This window comes from Neophocaena asiaeorientalis, unplaced genomic scaffold, assembly GCF_003031525.2.
Source record: "Neophocaena asiaeorientalis asiaeorientalis breed wild unplaced genomic scaffold, Neophocaena_asiaeorientalis_V1.1 scaffold24, whole genome shotgun sequence".
Taxonomy (NCBI): domain Eukaryota; kingdom Metazoa; phylum Chordata; class Mammalia; order Artiodactyla; family Phocoenidae; genus Neophocaena; species Neophocaena asiaeorientalis.
In genome coordinates, this window is record NW_020185317.1 from 4118463 (window position 1) to 4143867 (window position 25405).

General features: G+C 40.9%; 1 protein-coding gene across 1 annotated transcript; it reads left to right on the top strand.

Annotated features, from left to right (window-relative positions):
• The first annotated feature begins 4274 nt into the window (after nucleotides 1-4274).
• On the top strand, nucleotides 4275-18182 carry CAVIN2 (caveolae associated protein 2). Its single transcript, XM_024733683.1, has 2 exons — nucleotides 4275-5036; nucleotides 15703-18182. The coding sequence occupies exons 1-2, from the start codon at nucleotides 4314-4316 to the stop codon at nucleotides 16495-16497; spliced, it is 1518 nt and encodes a 505-aa protein (XP_024589451.1). The 5' UTR covers nucleotides 4275-4313; the 3' UTR covers nucleotides 16498-18182.
• Nucleotides 18183-25405: the final 7223 nt, after the last annotated feature.

A 25405-nucleotide genomic window follows, 5' to 3' on the forward strand; every position in this document is an offset into this window, starting at 1 on the left:
ACAAAAGATTGTCAGTGTATCCGCTCAAAAGACATTCAGAAATATGAAAGATCCATGGAGAATTGCCTCTCAACAGCCAGAAGTTAGGGACATAAAGGAGACCTCACATTTATATGGTAGGTGGTGGAAAGATATTTCATTAAGAGTAAAAAGGTGGAAAGATTTCTCTTCTTCCTGGAAGACACCTTCCTTTTGTTTTCTCTATTTCTCTTTCTTTCTCTTAAAAAAAAAAAAACTGTGTTATGTTGTTCGTCTTTCAGGTGGTTTATATACTCATATGACCTCCTACTCAAGAAGGAACCCAACATTTGAAAGGCTTTTGAATACCAATATAGGTTCAAAGGAAAAGATGCATGGAGTGGCCAGCTTAGTCTTCTCTGCTTCCTTAGCCATTGAGGAAAAAAACTTTCTTTTCTGTGGGCTCATCATTCTAGGTCTCCTATCCCTGCCACAGTAGGAAGAACAAGAATATCAGGATTCCCAGGATTATGGGTTTAAATGGAAAAGGCAAACCAGGGCGGCCGCTGAGCTGCCTCTGCCTCTGGCTTAGAAATTATACTGAAGGGTTAACCAAGACCTGGGGCTTACAGAATGGGAAAACACATGGAGATTGGGATGGATGCCCTAGCCAGTAATAAAGCATTTTCTTGGAGTGACTTCTGTGCTTATATGACTTAGAGACGTGAGGTAACAGTAGGCAGCTGGTGGTCAGTTAGAGAATTCAGACCCCTAGCTATCCCCTGCCATGACTAAAGCCCTCATGTTACCCCATTTCAGCACCACACCTGTATATCTATACCCAGTATTTGTCTACCTGCCTAGTTCTCCCAGTAAAGCGGGAGCTTTTAAAGGGCTACAAATATATGTCACTCACCTTTGCAGCCCCAACGCCCAGCACTTATTTCCCATTCAACAAACATTACCAACCAAGTGACCCTTGCTACCTTTTATTTCTGTACTAATCCTTCTTAAACACAAACTTTTACATGTTCAAAAACCTCTAGGAGCCTCCTATCTGCCACTGTATCAAGTCTAAACTCCATTACCTAATTTCTAAGGAACATCATAGTATGTAATAAGTAGATATAATTTTTTTTAAATTTCTTGTAAGAGTTGATTGCTGAGTTTCACTAATCTCTTTCAGACAGAAATAGGACTTAAGGTCAGCTAGATGGTGAGTGTAGCTGCTCAGGGTTTCCTCAAATTCTAACTCATCAACAGTGCTTTCTTTTATTACCTTTGCTTTCCTCTTGCATAAATTCTCAATGCCCTTAGAATTTATGTCACACTCTATTACTTAGTTACATGCCATCTTGTACAGGATAGGTTACCATTATACAGCTCCTCATGGATCCCATAAGGGTGTACAACAAAGCAAATTACAACACAACATGAAACTATTCACTAATGAATTGATCGCTTATAAATATAATTTCCAAAGATGTATTCCAAATCCATAAAAATGATTACTTCTGACAAAAGGTGAAAGGGAATGGAATGAAAATGGTGACTGATAGGGTCTTCAGCTTTATCTGTAATAGTCTTTTTTTTTTTTTTTGCCGTATGCGGGCCTCTCACTGTTGTGGCCTCTCCCGCTGCGGAGCACAGGCTCCGGACGCGCAGGCTCAGCGGCCATGGCTCACGGGCCCAGCCGATCCGCGGCATGTGGGATCTTCCCGGACCAGGGCACGAACCTGTGTCCCCTGCATGGGCAGGCGGACTCTCAACCACTGCGCCACCAGGGAAGCCCTGTAATAGTCTTTTGAAAGAAAAATATATTCATGCTGAGGTAGATTTTCTCCAAAGATGGCTACAGCAGTCTCTGCCATGCTGCTCACCCTTTATCATGGGACTTTGCTGCTGCTCCCCTAAACACGTGAAGTCTATTTCTTGTCCCTTTGAAACCGACTGACCTGCTTAGCCCAACAGAATGTGATGAAAGTGACAGATTCCCAGAGCCTAACCTTAAGAGATCCTGCAGCTTTTGCTTCCACTTCTTGGGAACCCTGAGGTATCAGGTAAAGAAGTGTGACTCCCCTACTAGAGAGATCAGAGTGAGAGTCCCTGGAGGCTTAAAGATGGAGGACAGAGAAATCCCAGGATTCTAGTCATCCCAGCTAAGGAGCCAGACATGTGATTGAGACCATCTCAGATTCCTATATGAACATTCCTAGCAGAGATGACCCATTCCACCTAAGCCCTGCCTAGCCAATCCCAGAATCATTAGTAGATAAAATTCATGGCTGTTGTTTTCAGCCACTGAATTTCAGACTGGTTTGTTACACAGCAATAGACAACTGTTAAGTTACTTGTGTTATTCACAATTGATTTTAAAAAATAAATAAGCCACATGCAAACCTTTCTTCCTGTTTAACAACTAGCCTCTCTCCTTTTCCCACCTCATCCCGTGTCTTTAACGTCTCTATTCATCTAACTGATTATACAATACCCAACAATGCAATGCAAAATCAGTGCAAATCAATGCAAAATCAGGGCAAAGTGATTATAGTGTGAAATTGCAAATCTTTCAAAATATGTTAAGAAATCATGAAGTTGATGAAGGTAATGTTAGAGAAGCCCTTGAATCGTGGGCAACTCTTCTGGGAAATGAGAATCTGCAGCTGGAATACTTAACATTTGAAGAAGAAAATATCCACACAGATGATGGCACAATAAGTGCCTCAAAAGGGAATGATTAGAATGTCAAAATTTAAGAGAGGCTCTTGGAAAACTGATGAAGCCCTCAAATATTTTTGTAATAATGACTTCTATTTGCCCATAGAAGTCAAATGTAAAATGGATATTGTGTCATGATACCATATAATTTTGTTAGAAAATTATGCTTCTCAGAATTAACACTTGATTCATCCTTTGTTCTAATGTTTAACACATCACCGACCAACTAAATTTTGTTAAATGTAAGGTAAATCCATTTTAATAATTTTCTTACATTTTTAAAAGATATTTTCTCAACCAAATGTTTTTACTTTTTTTCTCCCTATTTTGAAAAGATTCACTTTAAGTGGGTTTGGGGGGTACCAATTATCTCAGGAAAATTGGGGGCCTCTGTAAAATCTTTGATTCATCTCCCTAACTAGCAGGCATATGCACTGAGGGCAGGGTCTTAGATCACACTTTATTAGTATCCTCTAGATAGCTCATCAAATATAGAACCGAACAGATAGTGGGGACTCACAAATTCAATAAATGTGACAACGAATGACATCCTGATTGATTGGCTCACATGTACATTTTGCCATTGATGAATGGCACTTTTTCCATTATCAACCCTGACCCCAAATGAGCTGGTATTTGTTCTTCTTAAAATTGTACATTGAAGGCCTATTACAAACTTCCTGCTGAAAGCACTTTCAAAGGCTAGATAAGTTTAAAACCAATTCAAGCATGTAAAGTCGTTTTAGGAAATAAGCCCCAAGTCCCAAGGGCTTAGCTGAGGAGGGCCACATTTTAGAACAGGTGTGCCACTTCACTGAGCAGGAATTTGGAAATGTCAAACATTAGAAGCACTTCAGAAACTCCAGCTCAACCTGCCCTAGAGTCACACTTCTGGGCACGTGTCAATAAATGCCTTGCAGAGATGGGCATTTGAGAAAATCTCTCAGCCCTGATTCAAAATTAGTTAAAACAAATCAGCATGGTAAGTTCTTAAAGAAAACATAATTTTCTTTTCTTTTTTTTTTTTTGGCTTTTCCTATGTCAATTTTACTTCTCAAAAGAAACTCTATTTTTAAAGTGGTCATTCAAAAAATTTCCATCTATTACATGATAACTGTAACAGCATCGCATGTCTTAACATCCCTGAATTTCAATCTCTTTCATCTTATCTTGCATCACCAATTGCAAGAGTAAGAACTGGGCTGTTTTCCTTGTCATTATGTTACTTCTATCCCTTTGGAAATTAAAAAGTAACACTACAAACTTGACTGCAAGTACCCTTTAAACTTGGCCCCTTCCATTAGGACACCAGGCCTTCTGCAGCCCATCAATCTGTTCTAGGGCAAAGGCAAACAATACTTTCCGTTAGAATAACTTGTATCCAGGAAAAAAAAAAACAAACAAACAGGCACTCTGTAGCATACGCAGCATAGCAGCCAGAGAAAAGTTTACTAGCTTTAGCCAATTGGAGACTGTGGAGCTGGGCCAAATTAGCGTGTTCTTCTCCGCCTCTAGATGAAGTCATGAGTGAAATATGACATTGAACTTATTTTTAAAAGGGAAGAGGCACAGGAAAGAAAAGCTAAACTGCAGGAAAGTGACCTGTGCCGAGGAGTACGCGGTTAGGAAGTGTGTGCATGCCTCTAAACCCTGAGTGGTTCTCAGTTCTGTATCCTTCGCCTCCCACTGGGTGGAGTAGGTCTTTTAAGAGCAGCTGGAATGCAGTTTCCCTCATCAGTGTAGCCAGTTGTTGCCTGTCTGAACCTCTGCCAGTCCCAGAGAGTGGTGCTCTGAGCTCAAACCAGAGGGCCACGCTCTGCACCCCTGTCCACCGTCTTTCTCGCCGGAGCCAGAAGAACGTTCCCACCTGTCCAGCTATGGGGGAGGACGCTGCGCAAGCCGAAAAGTTCCAGCACCCGGGTCCTGACATGCGGCAGGAGAAGCCGGGCAGCTCCAGCCCGGTGCCCTCCTCCACGCCGAGCCCCAGCCTGAACCCGGGGAGCACGGAGGAGGCCATCCGAGACAACTCACAGGTGAACGCCGTCACAGTACTCACGCTCCTGGACAAGCTGGTGAACATGCTGGACGCCGTGCAGGAGAACCAGCACAAGATGGAGCAGCGGCAGATAAGCCTGGAGGGCTCCGTGAAGGGCATCCAGAACGACCTCACCAAGCTCTCCAAGTACCAGGCCTCCACCAGCAACACGGTGAGCAAGCTGCTGGAGAAGTCCCGCAAGGTCAGCGCCCACACGCGCGCCGTCAGGGAGCGCTTGGAGAGGCAGTGCGCGCAAGTGAAGCGGCTAGAGAACAACCACGCCCAGCTCCTCAGGCGCAACCATTTCAAGGTGCTCATCTTCCAGGTCAGTGCCCCTACTCTCCGCCCACCCAGCTGGGACTCCGCATCCATGATCTCAGTCGCCTGGCTCTCACAGCCATTTGTACATCTGTCCTGCCTGTCAGGGATCTCTCTCTCTCTCTCTCACACACACACACACACACACACACACGGCACTGCCCCCGCCGCCTTCAGCAGGTGCACACACGCACACACACACGAGGCACTGTCCCCGCCGCCTTCAGCAGGTGCATGTGAAATCTACACACAGGGCTGGGAATTCCCCAGGTCACTGCAGCCTAAACCCAAGGCAGGGGCCTCAGGAGTTAGCAGGTCGGGGTCATTTGTCAGGAGCACCTCCATACAGGTTGGGAAGGTGAGCAGGTGCAGGCACACTAGTCAGATTCACTTGTCTCTTTGCATTGTGAACGTGGGGCTCTGACTGCAGCTGTTAGCTGGACAGGCAAATTAATTCACTGGCTGTTTATTAACTCTTTGTGGAAATGAGGTGATCATGTAAGTTTTCTGTTTTGTTTTTTAATCAAGCCAAATTCATAACTTTTTAAAGCCTCCCTTTGTCCAAAGGTCACCAGTGTTTTGGGGACTAACCAAGTATTGAAGATTGATTCCATTAGAGATGAACTAGCCTTCTACTTTTGAGACTCTTTTGGCTAAAGCAATCTTGTTGAGCTTTTTTTCTAGCAAATGCACTGAAACTATAGAGCATTACTCTACAAACACACTAGATATGCTTCTCCTTGCTCAGAGAGACCACAACTGTAAAGTAAAACAAAAGCAGTGTTATCAGTTACAGTTACAAAGGCTAGCCTAGGATATCTTCTCCTTCAAATGGTTGCCTTGGAATGAAAAGGCCACTTAATTTTTGTAATGCATCAATGATGCAATTAATGTAGCAAGAGGCTCTTTGGGGACAGGGAGATTGCGTGGGACTGTTGTTCCGCCACGTGGTGGGCGTTTGTGAATCCAAGGGCAGCCCTGCCTAACGCTGGAAGTCCTTCTGCCCAGTGGAGCCCAGCCAGCACAGAGCCCAGGAAGCAATTGCCATCCCTGCCCCAGGGCTGTCTCATTGTGACCACGTGAATAGGAGAGGATTTCAGAGCCACGGAGGGGAGAGGCTATAACCAAATGTTTGATTGTGAAAGGCACACAAGAAGAGCCTTCATCTCCCCGAAGAGATTTAGAAATTGGAACTTAAACGGAGGGAGCCTTCTTTTTCTAAATGAATCTGCTCTGCCAATTTAGAACTTAAGCCTCCTTCCTCCATAAAAAGAAAGACTCATCTCGCTGCTTTTTTGTCCCCCCACATTGCACTTGATGTTGTAAGCTTCAGGCAGCTGATGTCCTTCTATACTTTGCAGTCTGTTGCAGACCGGAAATTTTTTAGCTTTTAATGCAAATGGAATAGCTTTCCATGAACCAGACGAACTGAAAAGAGATATGGTAACTGCGCCTTTCTTAAGCCATATAAGATCCTAACTTTATTAGCCTAAAAGATATTACAAATCTCAACTCTCAAGGCATTTCTAAATTAAACACTGATCTCCAAACAAAACCAAATATATACAGACCTGTTTAAATCTGAGTCATCAAAGGAAATTTCCCTCCTTCCAGTATGAATCAGAGAGATTCTCTCTTGTCCTGTCCCTCAGTTAAGGAGGAAAAACAAAAAATTATTTATGTAGTAGAGGAAAATCACAGTATGTCGGGATCAGGTTTTGTTTTGTTTTGCCACGGAGGATGTTCTGTAGGTGTTGGGGAGAGGGATGGAGAAGATACGTGACTAAAAATTTCAAGAGAACTGTAAATCTGACATTTAAAAAAACAACTGTTGGGAACTTAAAGACACGGGCTGCTGCTGAAGCCCTGCCACGGTCTCCTGTTTTGTCACATTGGATTGACAGGTGTGAAATTACAGCCAGAAACGGTAGGAATTCTCCATATAGTGAGGACAAGGTGAAACAGGGGCTCAAGACCAAGGTAGAAGCTAAAAGAATCCAAAGCAATGTGTTCAGGCTCCATTCAGGGCCTCTTAGCAAGCAGCCCCCAAGGACGTTTTTGAAAGAGCAGTTTAGGAGACAGAGAATTAGAGGGGCAAGGAACTGGACCTTTCTTAAGTCATGTAATGTAAGATCTTTTATTAGCCTAAAGGATATCAGAAATATCAACTCTCAAGGCATTGCAAGATGACTATTCTGAAAAAACAAATACAAATGAAGTCCCTCAGTGGAAAAGTTGCTCTTTCTCTTGATCCTTCTTAAAGTAGGGGTTTCTAGGGTAGTAAATTATTATATCCATTATAATTATTATATCCATTATGCCAATGGATATAATAATAACTTGTGTTAGAGAGTGGTCCAGTATAGGGGTTGAGAAAAGATAAATTTTGTCATACAGACACTGGTTCAAATCCTAGTTTCACCACTTGCCAGTTATGTGATCTGGTGCACATTGTGTAGCTTTTCCAAGCTTTTGTTTCCTCATCTGTACACCTTATTAATATTTGAAAGAGCAAAATTATTTTGAGCTCTTAATAAGCCCTGCATACTCTGCTAAGTATCTTTCTGTAGTTTATCTCAACTGCACCAATTTACAGATGAGGATGCTGAGATTCAGAGATACTTATATCTTGTCTGAAACTATTTAGTAGGCAGTGGTGAAGCTGAGATTTCAACTCATATTTAATTGACTCCAAAGTGTGCGCTCTTAAACATTAATGCTTCTTCCCTCATATCTCTCTCATAGGGTGAGGAATAAATGGAATAACATATTTTAAATGGTTAGTGACTGTCATGGCGTAAGCTCAAAGAACTGAAGCTCTTCCTGGGTGGATCTGCAATGCATTTGCATGGAGAGGAGGCTATACTTGCGCTTGGTTAGAAATACACACACACACACACACACACACACACACACACACACACACACACTCCCACTCCCTGACATACATTGTATGACAACTACCGAGTTGAAATCAATATTACATCACTCCCAGAGCAAAGGAAAGCAAAGCCCTTTAAAAGCACAGGACTCTGCCCAAAGGGCCTACTCTAAACAGACCCTTCTAGTAGCAGCACAGTCTTCACAGTGGGGCACAGGGTAGATGTTTTCTAGACCTGCAGAGTGAGGAGGGCGGATAATGTACCAGGTGCCACTTCAGGGCTCTAAGTTGTTTGTCACTTTCAGTCCACTTGGACCCCTATGCTAGACTTTCCCTTACTAAATCCACTGGTTTTCTAGTTTAAGACAAAAAGAATTAATGTAAAAATAGGAGAGTGAAGAACGAAAATCTGTTACCTGACTGGATCATATTCAGTCCTATAGTGTTTAGTGTTTAGAAGATTATGTTTCCAGTTTGTAAAGTCCTGTTGTGTTCTCCAAAATCTGCAGGTGCTTTTTGGTTAGTTGGTTGGTTGGTTGGCTGGTTGATCTACTAGATGCTAGTAACACTAGATACACATTAGCATTTTTTTTAATTCTGAAATTTGTCCTGTTTAAAATATGTCATTTATTTATTTAAGTCTGTGCTAAACTTACAACATTGTTGTAGCTGTTAAGCCTCTCATGTCTTAGCAATTACTTCAAATTATAACCAGTAGAATCTAAAACTGGAGAAAATTCATCTCCTTTTGAGCAATAAAATAAATTGTAAAATCCTTGTTAAACTTAGCAGCTTCCCTTTTAATATTTTTTTTAAATAATGGCTTAAGATCAATGTTTGAATTCAAAATACTGTAACAGGAGCCAGTATAAATGAAATAAGACTCAGAGAGGTTGCTGATCAAAAAGAAAATGCTAAAGACCAATAAGACTAATTCTTTGCCTGTAAGTGCATATGTATCTTTTACTAAAAATAAAATTTGTACAAAAATCAGTGAATTTACAGTTAAGAGGAAGTTGTCTCTGTTGATTGAAGAGACTAGAATTTCATAGGTAACTGGCACTGAGGGTGTGATGCCCACTTAAGGCCTCTTAAAGTTCTAGTAATGATTACTTGACAAAGCAGTTTCGGAATGATTTCAAATCCAGGGAACAAAATGAGAGTACTCATGGACAGTTTACACTTTCATCCACATGAAATTGTGAAATTGGGTGAAAAGAGTAGAAGTTAGATGTTTGCTGTGGCTACATTCATGGAGAATCAAGCCTATAAATGTGTTCAAATATTCATCATTTGGGTTCCTTTGATGAGAACAGAATTTTAGAAAGGTGCTAAAAGTATAACATCTTCAGACTATTTTTAAATTAATTTTTTTAAAGACTGTATTTATCCAAAGCCACTGCTCTGAGAATTGCTAAATTAGTACAGACTTAGAAGAAATGGGCATATAGATAACCAAAGTCACCTTTATATGACAGCTCGCGATGTTTGTATCACATTGATTAATATTCCCATAATGGGGTACTGGTTTTGATGTGCTACTTATCCGGTGCCCTTTAGTTTATGAGATAAACAAAATACTAGTTCTTATTGTTACTATTTACACTTATTGAATGTCAGCACTGCCTCAGGCACTTTAAGTGAATAACTGATTATTGTATTTCTTCAAAAGAATCATTACTTCTCTCACATATTACAAAACGAGACTCTATCTCAGATGCAGCCCTTCCAGGTAAATGTTGCCCCTTCTGTTGTTTTGTAATCCATATCTGTTTGAATTGAACAAATGAAAAGTGTTCTCCAATGCAACTCAGGTCCTATAGTTTTGATTCTTGCATGAAACAAAGCATGTTTGGCATTTGTACACTGTGAGATCACTGTTGCAATCTGTTAGACTAGTTTTCATGGGATTTAGGTTAATATCACAGAATCAAGTATTTTAGAGCTGGAAAGCACCTCAACAATCATTTAGGTTAACCTCATTTTATATCAAAGGAGCAGAGGCCCTGAGAAACAAAGTGACTGGCAAGGTTTCATTTTATTAATAATAGAAATTATACAGTTGAATTATGAAATGAGTGAAAACAAACACTATAATCCCACTATGGAAAAGTTCATGTTTACTGGGTTTTCTACAATAGCTTTTAAATAATTCAGTGTGGTTTTTTTTGTTGTTTTGTGTTTTTTGTGTGTATGCAACAAAGAACACCTAAGCACTATGATCTTAAAAAAGAACTGAACCCTCTATAACACTGAAAAATAATGAAACTTTTAAATCCTCGGGAATGTGAAAGACTGCTCAGGGATTATAACTAATGCATTTTATTCTTATGACTTGCTGATTCCACCAACAGCTGCCTTAGGGGTACATTTCTAATCAATGGCTTTATCCACTTGGCAATCTATACCTCAGAAACACAAACTGGAGAAAACCATCAATGTGTAAACGAGACCTATAAATCAGAATGTCAGGTGAACACAGTTCCATTTTCATAACTAGTATTTAGAGATTACTGGATAAAACATTCCATGGACACAAATTTATGGTCCTCATATCCCTCTATGATGCCACCACATCCCTGTGGGAATGTAACAGCCTTTGTTATTTTCTTCTAACAACGGGGATAATAAGTTAGTGACAGGAGAGCAATCTGCCTGTTCAAGCTTTCAAATGACTTACTGTAGCTTCCTTTTCTAATGCTAGTCATAGAGTCTCCTTCTCTTTTAAAGTGTGTGTATCTATCTATGTGCAAAGAAGATTTGTTTCCATGAGCATCAACCTAAGAAGTACCCAGCATGTTGGCCAGTTTCTCTGTGTTGATATCTGCACGCAAGACTTGAGACTGTTAGTTCACAATAATCAGTATAAACGGCAAACAAGCAAAAGTGCAAGGAAAAACTGCCACTTTCTCAAGAGTTCTTTCCATTCCTTTTCTCTTTTATGGTGCAAGCATATCATTCATATATGTTAGAAGTGTACTGATTAATTCTCCCTTCCTTTTTTTTTTTTTTTTTTGCTGCGGTACGTGGGCCTCTCACTGTTGTGGCCTCTCCCGCTGCGGAGCACAGGCTCCAGACGTGCAGGCTCAGCAGCCATGGCTCACGGGCCCAGCCGCTCCACGGCATGTGGGATCTTCCCGGACTGGGACACGAACCCGCGTCCCCTGCGTCGGCAGGCGGACTCTCAACCACTGCGCCACCAGGGAAGCCCTCCCTTCCTTTTAAAAACCCCTAAGGGTCCTTGTGAAAGGTCAGAACCAGAAGCAGCTGCATCAGTGGGGCTACGTACCTTTTTGAAAATAAATCTGGAGAAAGAGGCATGGACATATATACACTACCAAACGTAAAATAGGTAGCTAGTGGGAAGCAGCCGCATAGCACAGGGAGATCAGCTTGGTGCTTTGTGACCACCTAGAGGGGTGGGATAGGGAGGGTGGGAGGGAGGGAGACGCAAGAGGGAAGAGATATGGGAACATATGTATATGTATAGCTGATTCACTTTGTTACAAAGCAGAAACTGACACACCACTGTAAAGCAATTATACTCCAATAATGATGCTAAAAAAACTTAAAAAAAAAAAAAACTCTATAGGGCAAATAGTCAGCTGCAGCTGGGGGCCTCTCCTGGGTAGAACTATCCAAGGAAGCAATGCAACTCACAAGGGATTCTTAATGCCATGTTAAGGAGTTACAAACCCCAAGTGGATACATGGGTAACTAGCATAGTTAAGTGGTGACGGAATTGAGGATGTATATTTGATCCTCCCCCTTGAAAGAGCCATCAGTCTTAGAATCTGTAAGAGAAAGCAGATCAAAAACATTACAACAGGAGGCTGAAGGCAGAAGTATCACCTCACCTGTAGGCAGGTGAAATATCAAGTGTTTCCATAAGGTATGTGTAATTGGACTGAAGGAGGACACATGAGCAAGTAAGACTGGACACCTGGGGGACACTGCAGTTACAGAGGAGCCACTGTCTGAAGTTCAAGTTGAATTTCCACCACTATAATCGTTCCTTTATAGTCAAATGCCATGTCTACATTTTACTAAAGAATAGAGATTTTGAAGAGTGTCAGCATTTTTCTGCTTCTAAACAAACATTTTGGAAATGTAAGTCCCACATGTACTTGGACATTCACAAATTTCTATGTGAAGGGAAAGGGCTTGCTTACCTTCAGAGTAGAACTATAAGAAGTCAGAAAATAAACACTGTCCAGTAGACATAACCCAAAATACTGCTTGATTAATAAAAATGACAGCAGAAGCATAGCAGTTGGCCAAAAAGGCATATCGCACTTGTTTCCAGTTGTATTAAGACACATCCAACTCATTCTGGATTATGTCTGTTCCTGCTGGGTTTATTTTCATAGTTGGCATCAAAGAGTTCTTATATAAATTTCCCCGACATTGTCTGAAAGAGCTCAATTGGGTTTCCCGCCATCTCTCGACTGCCCTCATGTATGCGGTGTGATCTACCAACAGATCACTTCTGATTCACCTGATAATGCACTTTTCCCAAACCTGTCCTCAAAGGACACATAGTGAGAGAGACAAGAGTCTAAGACTCAACAGTAACTGTGCTTTTTTAACAATAAAATTTACACTGCATTAAAAATGCAATATTATTGGTTTAATTCTTTTAGAAGTACAGTTAATATGGACATTTTTTGTTGAGGTTAAAGAAAGGGAAGTTATCAGGGTAATCAACAGTAATCAAAGGTAAACCTTTGATTAACCTGAGATTATACTACACAAAATGTACCTCTCCTCTAGTACCCAAGGCTTATTTTTAATTTTCCACCTGACTTTCTGCCTTCTTTACTGAGGATTTTTTTTTTTTTTTTTTTTTTTTTTGTGGTACGCAGGCCTCTCACTGCTGTGGCCTCTCCCATTGCAGAGCACAGGCTCCGGACATCCAGGCTCAGCGGCCATGGCTCACGGGCCCAGCCGCTCTGCGGCATGTGGGATCTTCCCGGACCGGGGCATGAACCCGTGTCCCCTGCATAGGCAGGAGGACTCCTAACCACTGCACCACCAGGGAAGCCCTTTACTGAGGACTTTTAATAACGTTTTACTGAGCTCTTGGTTTCTTCCTTTCCTGCAAGCAACTCCTGTCAAACCTTCCCAACCCTCTTGTCAAACCCCAGAAGTAATTTTGCTTCTGGACTAAGCATCAGAGCCCTAGCTATTTCTGCAGTCTGCCCCTCTTTTAGTAATGCTCATCCACTGAGAATAAAATCCTTCCTTAAAAATGGAAACTGCTGAGCCCCTTAGGCCTGGTTCTCCTCTTTTCCCAGTGGCAGCAGCAGTCAGCAAATGTCCTTCCAGACACAGAGCTAAGTCCATTCTTTTGCAGTGCCCGACACAGGGGCAGTCTCCACTCTAGCCACCCTGAGGGCTGTCTTAGAAAGCCTCCTCAACATGCACTCATTCAACAAATAACTGCTGAGATGTCGGGTACTACTCTAGTCACGGGGCTTAACAGTGAACAAGAGACACGAGTTCCCACCCTCACAGGGAATACACGCCAACGAAAAAGAGGCAAGTCAAGACTTGAAGCGTGGCAGAGTTGCTCTCTGTAAAGGTCCGTGTCATAAGTTATTCGTGGGAATCCCGTGCAAATTTCAAGTTTTTACTTTATCTTTTATACTGTGTTTCTGACATTCTGTGATATTCAAAATGGGAGTAAGCTTTGGGAAACAGAATTTGGGATTTCTTAACTCTACCAAGGAATCTATTTAACCAGACGTGTTGCTTTTTACTCTACCCAAGACTTTGTTTCTAACCAATTTATGGAACTCATACTCTGTTATGAGTATGTGTGTGTAAGCGGGGGACATGGGGCTGTATCTTTTCAGAGAGTATTGTAATTATACTATTTGGTGATTAATAAGGAGAGGGATTTTTAAGTTTCTCTATATTAAAACATTGTTCACTTAGTCTTTGTAGTGAGAAGTTGAAAGTATACAGGTATACACTTAGAACATATTTTTGATCACTACCCCAATTTTATTGACTTTTCAGTCAATCAAAATTGCAAAACAAGGGAAGTTCTTACCATTAACATAAACTTTGCATGAAGTTTAGCTCCCAAATAGACTTTTTGTTTGTTTGTTTTGAGCTTTTATTTATTTAATTATTATTATTTTTTTAACACATAGACTTTTGTTGGTTTTTTTTGCAGTACGCAGGCCTCTCACTGTCGTGGCCTTTCCCGTGGCGGAGCACAGGCTCAGCGGCCATGGCTCACAGGCCTAGCCGCTCGGCGGCATGTGGGATCTTCCCAGACCGGGGCACGAACCCGTGTCCCCTGCATCGGCAGGCAGACTCTCAACCACTGCACCACCAGGGAAGCCCTTTTTAACATACAGACTTTTAAATTCACTAAATCCAGTTATTTTTCAAACTGAAAGTTTACTGGGCAGTCCACAATATAATCAGGTAACATTGAGGCTCTGCTTGAAGCCCGGCTGGCAGTGGGCTCTGGAGCCTGGCCCACCTTGGCATTCTTGCAGAACTCCTAATACCCTTGGGAGTGCAGTTTGAAAGCTGCTAATCTGGGTCAAATCCTCTTGTTCACATTTGGAAGACACTGAGACACAAGGAGATTAAGTTATTTGCTGAAGGCCTCAGAGCCATTGAGCAGTACAGAAAGAACTGAGACTCAGGCCTCCTGTCACACGTTCTTTCCACTGTGCCATTTCTTCCAATGAAAATGTGAAGGCACTTTGCTAGCTGGCTCTCATTTTCCTGTATTTAAAGAAAAATATAAAAATCAAAGGGATTCCTATGCTGTGTCACCCAAGTCTGTCTGAGTTCAAATCTCCCTGCTTCGCTACTCTGGAGAACCATCCCCCTTGCACTCTCTGGAGGCAAGTTTTCAGGCTCTGCTCCCTGAGGCAGAGGGAGAGGCAGATCATTGTACACCCAGAAGCTGGAGAAAGAGGTGTGCTGGGAATAAGGGGAGGGGGCACAGATTCCTGAGTTTCACTCTTCACCCTAGGTGGAGGCTGAAGTACTCCTGCCCAAGGAAGCCCTATGTAACAGAGAGGCTTGATAAGCTAAGGCTTGATAAGGCAGCATGATTCCCCCTTACTACTCCAGAAATGGCCGTAGTATACCATCTCTCCTTATAATGCCCACAAAGGACATTCTAAACACAAGGCTTCGTGAGTGGGTCCCCAGTAAGGCTGGCCCTTGCTTCTCTTACTCCAAAATCAGGTCATTAGAAAAATTAGTGTGCATTTTTAAACAGATACCAAGGTTGACCATGCCTTTACTTTTGACTTCTACTTGGGGAGGGAACCTGATAGAGGCTTTACCTGGTGCCTGACACTTAAGGAAAAGGTGGGGCAGGGGACAGAACTGGGAAGTCTTCATCTTTTATCTTCTAACTTGACCTCCAGGCTCTTTTGCAGTGGGATTTTGGCAGGAATAGAGCCTGAGGTTATGAGAGAGAGGTCCTCTGGGTTCACAGTAACTTACTTTAGCTCCTTTATCTAGGCAGCTTCCTTGTCTTGTCTGACCCACAGCCCACTTCCCTCCCTGCCTGTCACTGATAGAGCCCTTGCCAGATGCCCTCGTAATATTCCCAACAGGCAGCCGTTGGCCTTATCCAGCCTAAGCAGAATGACTTGATCAGTTTAGAATTAACTATTCATATTCTAGAAAACTAAAGCCACAGACCTTTGGTTTCTGTCATGCCAAAAACACATACCCAGAAATTACAGCAGTTCAGGACTATTTGTGAAATGTGTTATTAACATGAAATTTACATTGTCCATCTTTTCAGGAAGAAAACGAGATCCCTGCCAGTGTGTTTGTGAAAGAGCCAGCTTCCAGCCTAGCGGAAGGGAAGGAAGAGGAGCATGCTGATGAGAACAAGTCCCTGGAGGAAACTCTGCACACAGTGGACCTCTCCTCCGATGATGAATTGCCCCATGACGAGGAGGCCCTGGAAGACAGTGCAGAGGAAAAGATGGAAGAAAGCCGGGCAGAGAAAATAAAAAGATCCAGTCTCCGGAAAGTAGATAGCCTCAAGAAAGCATTTTCTCGCCAGAACATCGAGAAAAAGATGAACAAGCTGGGGACAAAGATCGTATCTGCAGAGAGGAGAGAGAAGATTAAGAAATCTCTCACTTCCAATCACCAGAAAACATCCTCAGGGAAAAGCTCCCCCTTCAAGGTCTCTCCCCTCACTTTCGGTCGAAAGAAAGTCCGAGAGGGAGAAAGCCCTGCAGAAAATGAGACCAAGTCAGAAGACATGCCTAGCAGTGAGGTGCCGAATGACCACGAGGAGAGCTCATTTGCAGAGCGTCTTTCCAAAGCATCCCTCACCAGTGTACTGGTGGAAGGGAAGAGCATGGAGGGGGATGCTGGGAGGGCGGCCTCAAGAGGGAGTGACTCGGCCATGGACAGCAACATCGACTTGACTATTGTGGAAGACGAAGAAGAAGAGTCGGTGGCCTTGGAACAGGCACAGCAGGTGTGCTATGATGGAGGCTACGTGCTAACCTCCCACGAGGCAGAGCACTCAGATAAGGAGCCGGTGCAGCCAGCTGTGCTCCAGGTGGACCAGACCGCCTAAAGGCACAGCGCTCTGTGCCCAGCCTGTGCTTTCAGTTAAGTGGGTAACCAGAGCCTAGAAACAAACTCCTGTACATCTCCAGCACTCCCCACTCACACCGTGTTACTGTCCAGGTAGTCATCATTTACTACACAGTAGGCACACACACGTGCCCGAGATTTACTATGAAGGCAACCTGTCAGGGTCTACACTTCTAATTTACTCTTAGGTTCCATTTCTGTAGTTCTCCAAGACTGCCCAGAAGAAGAAATGCAGCAGTCAAAAAACACTGATCAATTTGGCTAAGTCAGAAACATCAGAGGCTACGTAAGATACTAATCATGAAATCTGATTCATTTTTTGTCATTCCATAAGCTTGCTGAATAAGCGTACCACTAATATATTGAATTTCCATAGAATTCTGTGAATCTTTATTCTTTAAGTGTGTGATATATAATATACATATGTATTTAAGCTAAAGAGATAATTACTTTATATTTCAAGAAGAAAACACTTTTCTTAAAAGGTAGAAGAGAAAGTTGGCTATTGACTTAGTAGAAAACATTGTTTATTGAAAATGAAGGAGAAATTGAAAGACTATAATGTTCAGCTAACAAAGTAAGATATGTAGAAAAGTTGGGACTATTAGAAAAAGAAAACTAAGGAGAAGTTGGAAAATAAAAGAAACAGGAAACAAAGAATGGCAAAGAGAATGAAGACAAAGAAAAAAGCATGTGCTCAAAAGTAAAATATTTACGATATTAGTTCAAGTATTTACTCATATAACAATGCTGAAGAAATTCATTTATCCTAGAATCATATGCTATATCTTCACAATATTTTTATTTTCTAATATTTTCAAATAATCTAAAAAAACATTTTACTGTGTTAAAGCTGCATTTGTTTCCTTAATAAAAGACATCACAAATATTTCCCTAAGGAAGTTCAAAAGGATGTCTCTTTAACAGTGGAATGAACATAAATCTTCAAAATTAATACATACTGCCTTTTGTAGGAAGTTGGATCGTACTATTCTTTAATGTTTTCCAAATTTGAAATAATCCTTACACTTCAAATGATGTAATGTACGTTTGTAACATGTTAGAATCAACAGGTTTGGGAAGGGAAAGAGTCAAGTTTTCCTTTTTTGTACATAACGGTAATTTCATTCTAGGTCATATTTTATTTATATATTAATTTCACAGAATATTAATATGTTTCTCAACTTCTTAAAGCATGCTAGTGTTTATGTGTATGTGTACATTTACTCAGACAGGGTAATTTCTACTACTGCCTAACATTATACTAAAATATTGCTTTATTTTTAATTACAGAATGGTAATGTTTTGAGAAAACTATTACAGTTTAAAGACAGTTGTACCAGAGAGCAAATTCCCTACCTTTAGTATGTACCACTCATTATAAGTAACCTTACAAATACAGTTGATCTAAAACAGTATTAACAAACTATGCTTTACCTTACAAAAGGGATAGGATTAACAAATGTATTGATGGCATAACTGATACAGCTGTGTCCTTATTTTGCAATAATGTACCCCAAATATTAGATTGTTGAACTAACAATGGCTGTGTTAAAGAAGAATAAATAAACCAAAAACTAAGAAGTACATAACAATGTCAGTTTCTCGGCAGAAAACTTTAAAAACAACAGAAAGAATTGATTATTAAACTCTCCTCCAAATGTAGCAATAATGTTGATTTTTTATTCTTGATTTCCCCTATTAACTCTGCTTTCTTTTTTCCCCAATCTCATTTAGAAATCCAAGTCTCATTCTTCAAGTTTAACCTTCTTGACATCACCTTACCAGCTCTGGAGAGCATCTGAATTTACTGTAGCAGCTTGATGAATCTGATAGTTCAATCTACATTTTTATTATTTTGTACCAGACCTTATAATACCTTAAATAGCCCTGCAAACATGAATGTATTGAACCGTATGTTCAGTTTATTCACACAGATACACCTTTGTCTTCTGCAGTGCCATCCAGTTGGTAGAAGACTAAATTTCACTCAGGGCCCTGAACATGTCTGTTTAACCTTTCCAAAGTTGCTGTTACTTTTTTGCAGCCAAGGAGTTGGGCCATCCAGAGCTGATGCAAGGTTTACATTTCCGTTTCAAAAATGCTTATGTTATTTGTTCCTAGAAACTATCTAAAAAGGCATCTTTTTAGATTTGACTGACAGACATTTATTCTCTGTTCCTCATTTGAAACATTAAAATCCTAACCAATGGAACAGAGAATTAAGCCAGCTAATTGTTGGAAAACACATACTGTAGGGATTAGAGAGAGCAGCAGTTGTGGAAATGAAAACTAGTTATTCTGTTTATTGTTGAATTATTTGCATACTGGTGAGGCTAAAAGTCCCCAGTCTTCTTCATACCCACCCAATAACCCATTCCTAACTTTATGTGCCTGGAGCTCAAGAACTGGATTAGTTTTCCCCCAAAGATTATACATTAATAAGCACTGAGATCGTTATCTTAGAAATATAATTCAGGAACAAGAAGTGTCTATTACACAGATCACAGATCTCACAGAAATACAGCAACGATGTCATTTTTCCATGAGATTTATTTTAAAAATATATAGACATATATATTTCAACAGGAATATTTTCTTCTTTCTCCTTCCATTTACGAATCTAGTACTTGGTTGAATTTCTTTTTATACATGAAAATAAAAGACCCACACTAAGGCCAGTTCTGCACAAAATAAATATTTTTTTCTTACATTTATTGTAAGATGAAAGCCCAAAATGTTTCTGCTTTGAGCAATGCTCATGCAGAAGAACAAGGTTTGAACCTCCTGCGTTTCAGTTCACTATCAGGAAACTAGAAGCTCCTTTGACATAGCCAAGCCACTAGTGTAAGTAAAGGTTATAATGAAAGTCATTTCCTACATTAAGACACTAATGCCCAAACCCAGTTAATTCTTGCTCAAAAGTTTGTTTACTGCCCTACAGCCCAAGTCTAAGCGATTTTATGTTAGAGATTAGGAGTATGAGGAATTGAGGTAAGGGTGGCAATCATTATTAACAGTTCCATAGCAACCACAAGTCTTTTCCTAAGACTGCAAGACTGTGACACTGCAAAACAAGTTTCAGATGAAACTGGCACTGAACCTTTGTATTCTGCTTGATCTGGGTGTTGAAATAGAGACTTCTGCAGCCAGGACCTCATTCCTAAAGGGAACAGGCAGTAACTCACATTATTAAAGATACATTCTTCTTATTTTTGTTTTAACCATTGCACTATCCTGTAGTATTCTACACCTTTAGCAAGACAGCTTGATATTCATACTCTTAAAGACTTTCCACTGTAAAACCAATTCAGTAAATATTTATTGAGCAATACAACCATCTGTCCTTCCCACTTGGAAATTCGTAGCGCCCAAAGCAGGAAGACACAAGCATGGGGGAGAGAGAACAACATTTCTGATATCTTACTTCATGCCAGGCTGGGCACGCCAATGGTCAGGAGTACTGTGTACCTACCAAATGCTAGACACAAACATTATCTCGTTTAATCAAATGAATCCTATTAGAAAGGTACTGTTTTTATACCTGAGAGTTTTGATGAGGGGAGCGAGGGAACTCCAGAGTTCTTAACCACTCTAAGTTCTCACTCATCATGTTACAATTTAACTATTTTTCCCTTGAAGGTCACAGAGTTAAAAGACTTGTCCAAGTTCATGTAACTATTGAGTGTCAGAGTCAGTGCTCAACCCCACTCTGAAATCCATGCTACTGCCAAAACAGGACTCCTAATTGTATCACCCAACTGTGCTTCACTATGAATCACTTTATAAGCTCTCTGATGGCATGGTATTAACTTCGTTTTATCGCGCCATATACAGCATCACATAGAGCTGCACTTTGTAAATGATTTTAATGATTGTCATACTAATGCTAAGAAAAAAACAGCTCACGATTCTTGGGGAGCCACAGAGAGACTATTATTCGGGTCTGCTGAGGCCACAGAGGGGCTTCTCAGATCCTTGGCATTGCCCATTGTCAGTGGCTGCAGGGTTCACTGTGGGGCACAGTTTAATAAGCGCTAGCTGTCAACAGAGATAGATACTAGAATCAGCTAATTCAAAGATGGCACAAGAAGTCTGCCTCAAACTCTCCAAGTTAAAGGAGTCAGATTCCTGTGTCATGCTGGAGAAGCTGCTTTATCCTGCCTGGACACATCCTCTCATAGGCTGAAAATACGAGCAAATGGCAAATCAGCATGGGGTGGGAGACGTGCGGGTATTTGGGAAGTAAGGTGAACCGTGACGATATGGAGACCTGGCCTTTGAAGATGATTCCTGCAAAATCGTCCAGCTGTCTTCTCAAGGTAAAAGAGGAGCCACGTCAAGCAAATGCTGGTGCCTCCATTTCCGTGGGCAAGCAATCAAAGAAAACCCTCCAGGCCAGCCCTCGTTCATCAGGATGTATGCTGCAGTCAGTGGCTTCTTCCAAGGGCTTAGGCAGTGGTCACAGACTCAAATGCCTGAAGGGCTCACATGGAAGTAACATGGTTCGAGGTGGTGGCAGCAACTGTGGCAGGGCAGTTACAAGTGGGCCGTGACCTCTCTTATGGGACACCTTCGTCCTTCACCAGTCTGAAGGTGGCGCATTTGCTAATTCCCAGAAAGCGACGGTACATTCTAGGAGCCACCCTGAATTGTGGTAAACTGGCATCTACCACCCAACTCCATTTGCCATGTGAGAAGTCAGGCCCGGTGTTGCCAAAGCTTCAACTTCTTTTAAGAAGAGCCAAAATTCAGATTTCTTTTTTACATGAAAATCTCCTGGCTTTTAATTTCTGGCAACTAGCTCAAATCATTTTAATCACTGTTTGAGCCAAGTGGAACTGTCTGCTGGCATGTAGCCTGGCACAGGCCATCAGTTTCTGAGCCCTGGTCTGTAAGTGAACACTCTTGGGTTTTCCTTCCCCACCTGGAGGCACAGACATGGGAATAGAAAGCTACTAACAGGATTGGATTTGCCTTGAGCAAAAGCACAAAATTTTTCTTAGGGAAATAGAAAATGCAAAAATACCCTTGCTGGAACTTGTAAGAAATTTTCTCTTGCCACTTACTGCATTTGTGAAAAGATTCCTGTTAATGCTGCACAGTCAATGCACTGAGGAGACAGTCACCAATCACACTGAAAGGTGGTTATATGTTCTCTAATGGGATAGCACCACTTCCTGTTATTAGCAGCACTACCTACCTGTGGGTTACCTGCAGAGCCCCCGGGTGCCAACAGGATTGGTATTTTGTTGGGGTAAACTGAGCACATAATGTGACTATTCCATTTCTATGTTCCAGTAGAAAAATACCTACTCCTATCAATAACCTGGAGGTCCTACAGATGACAAAAAGCAAGTCTGCACCCCGCTCTGCCGTATTTCATAGCAAAATGGCCAGCCGACACTCCCATTCTTCAACTCTTTATTGTTAGTAATGAGGTACTAAAGGAAAAGAACACAGCTCAATTTTCTGGATGCTAACTGGAGACTTCAGAGCTCAGAGCTGGGGAAAAAAAAAACTGATACCGATTTAGCACAAGGGGCAAGATGTCCTTTGTTAAGGAGAAACCTGATGCTTGCAACCACTTTAAGCTCTATGGAAGCACACGGATTAGCTGTGTTCTCCAAGGTCCAGTGCAGGTTCATCGCATCCAGAACCCCAACGACATGCAGAGAAAGGCAGTATATTCTGAGGAATGTGCCCTTATTTGAAAAATCAAATGTCCTAGGAACTTTAAATCAATAATTTTCAATTCCTACATAATAAAAGGAAGCCCCCCACCTTCCCTCTCAGGATGGATGGAGAAAAGGAATATCTTAGCTTACGGGACTGCCCCAAAAATTAACCAGAGAAAGGGAGACTGATGTACCTTGGGTGTAATTCCATTATCTCTTTAGTTCTCTCTCTTTTTTCTTTCTACTATCACTCTTTTTATTGTCAGAGGCCAAAAGATATTTTCCAACTACCTTGTAGCTAGACTTTTCAGAGATTAAACAGAAGTAGTTAGGCCTGAATTAACCAATAACTGCAGGGTGTTTTTATCTGCTAGAAACATTTCCCCAATAAAGGTATCCATTTTATTAACATTTATTGGGCATCTACATGTGCCAGGCCCTGTGCTGGGTCTGTGGATAAGACTGACAAGAGAAGAGTCTTTGCCATCTGGGAACTTTCTATCTATTGAGCAAGGGGAAAGTGCTGGGAGCCCCCTACATAAAGAATTAGAATTTACAGAAGCAAAGCAAGAGGGAACAAATAATCTGCAAGAAAAATAAATCTTCAGCCTTAAGGAAACTGTTATTTGAGAAACAGTCACACAAGATAGATAATGGAGTTCCTGTAGCTCTGCTGTGTAACATACCATAAATTTCCAGAATGGAGATAGAAGGAATCTAAACAGTACAAAGTACAGTTGTGTGGGTGTAAAGAATACACAAGAGTGGAGATTTCTCTGTTCTAAAGTGTGAAACAAAATGGTGGAAGGGAGACTCTGAGTGGAAGAAAACCTATAGTCTTTAAAAATGCAACACTGACAGCAAGCACATTCATTTGTTTTAATTCGCAAGTAAGTATTGAGCACATACTCTATACCAAGACTTGTGAAGGTACTGGGTTCACTGGTTCACTGCAAACCAAAAAGACATGCCCTTCCCTCCTGCAATTCCAATGTGCCCTGGAATAAACTGCTTGTTTAGTCACTCTCTTGCCAAAAGTTTTCAAATTCATTTTGTTTTGGGACTTCGGTTTGTTTGTTGAATTTCAGGGAATTTTTCTCTCGTAGAAACACATCGCTACTTTCTGTTATATAGTATCTTTGCTAGGATGAGACAGGAATGAATAATTAAAAATACACAATAGAAATCAATGAGAAAATTTGACTTACTTTAGGTAAAGTAACTTTACATCCAACTTCGAACGAGTACATGGTCTCCTTACAATAAGAGTTGGTTTTTTAAAATAATACTTCCTAAGATTTTTTATTTAATTAAACAATTATTAAGTCAGGGGAAATGGTCCATAATCCTAATGCCCAGATAATCCCTGCTGTACATGGCTGGGTTCAATGTACTGTATCACAAGCCTGAAATCAAGATACCTCATCTGGAGGCTCTGGGGGAAATCTGCTTCCAAGCACATTCCTGTTAGCAGAATTCAGTTCCCTGCATTCAGCTGTACCATGGAAGTCCCCACTTCCTTGCTGACTGTCAACCCGGGACTGCTCTCAGCTCCTAGAGGCTACTCACATTCCTTACCATGCAGTCCCCTCCAACTTCAAGCCAGCAATGGCACATCCAATTCTTTAGTGTGCTTTGAATCTCTGACTGCTTCTTCTTCTCCGAGCAGCAAAAAAAACCTCTCAGGCTTTATAGGTCCTCCTGTGATTAGGTCAGGACCACCTAGATAATCTCTCTTAAAGTAAATTACACCATGTAACATAATAAAATCGCAAGAGTAAAATCTATCATATTCACAGATCTGGGAATTATGCAGGGTGTGTCCTCCAGGGAGGTGGTAAATCTTGGGTCCCTCTTAGAATTTTGCCTATCACATAATGGAGCATAGTAAGGGAATTCAAATGATGCAAAAAGGTTTTAAATGGAAATTAAAGAAGTTAGCCTTTTCCCACTTCTCTGAACACTACTCTGATGATAACCATGGTCAAAGTTTTCTTATGTATTCTTCCAGGAAAAATATAAAAGATATATAGGTATATTTTCTCTTTATATTTAAATAATCAGGATCTTGTTACACCTAACTTTTCTCATTTAATCTCTCTGGTGCTCTTTCCTTAGTTGCAAATATGGATCTACATTATTCTTTATCTCAGCTACATAGGAGTAGCTTTTTATTTTTTTAATAGTCATAAGAATAAGCAAAGCGATCAAGAATGAATCGTCCCTAAAACCAAGACAGATTATTTATTATCTCAAGGATTTTCAAATGGTGGACAGAGTCTGCATCAGACCCATTGTTCTACCTGAAACACCTACTTCTCTTAGAGCAGATGGTTTCCCCAGGAGTCCCTATTCTGGAAGAGAATCAAGTACTTTTTTTCCAAAGTAAATTTAAATAATAACTTCTGGAGGAGGTGATCTATTTAGATACAAAAGTGTTTTGACAGAATGTCCACAAATGTGAAGGAAGGGTACCAAAAAAGAAGAAGAAAGAAAAGGAGGAGGAGGAAGAAGAAGGAGAAGAGGAAGGGGGGAGGGGGAACAGAAGGAAGAAAATAGAAAAGCAGAATAAATCAGTTAAAACTAAATTGAAGTCAGGAATTTTTCTATGCTTCAGAACAAGAATAAAGTTCCACCCTGTGAGCATTACCACATCTTTTCTCCATAGCAACACCAAAGAAATAAAAAGCACTTTATTTCTTTTTTCCATAAAACATGCATTTCTTTCTAATTATTGTCATTCTAAAGTTCTTAAACTACAGTGTTTGATCTATGGCTTTAGAATAGCAATTTTTCATATCTGTTTCTTCTAAGTACAAAAAGACGAAGAGACTTCCACTACCTTTCATTGTTCTTTGAATGGGACCAGACATTAAAAAATAGATTTACATTACTATCCTTAACTTGCAACTCTTGAAGCGTCCACAAAATTCATACATTCCGTTTTTTTTTCTCCTGAAGTGACAAGCTGTTCTGCTTTCATCAGTTTAAATGAAAACACAGTAAGCAATAATAATGGCCCCAATTTCCATGAGTGTTTTCTCTGTGTGAGGCATCCACGAGCCAAAAGTTTCTCCTCAGAGCTTGGTCCACTGCTCTGAAATGTAGATGGACTATTAAACCTTATGTGAATGCTTAAGAATTTTCATTCACTTTTGAAGAATGTGTCATGTGCTCTTAAAAGCTTAGAGTTCTTCATCTCCACTGTAA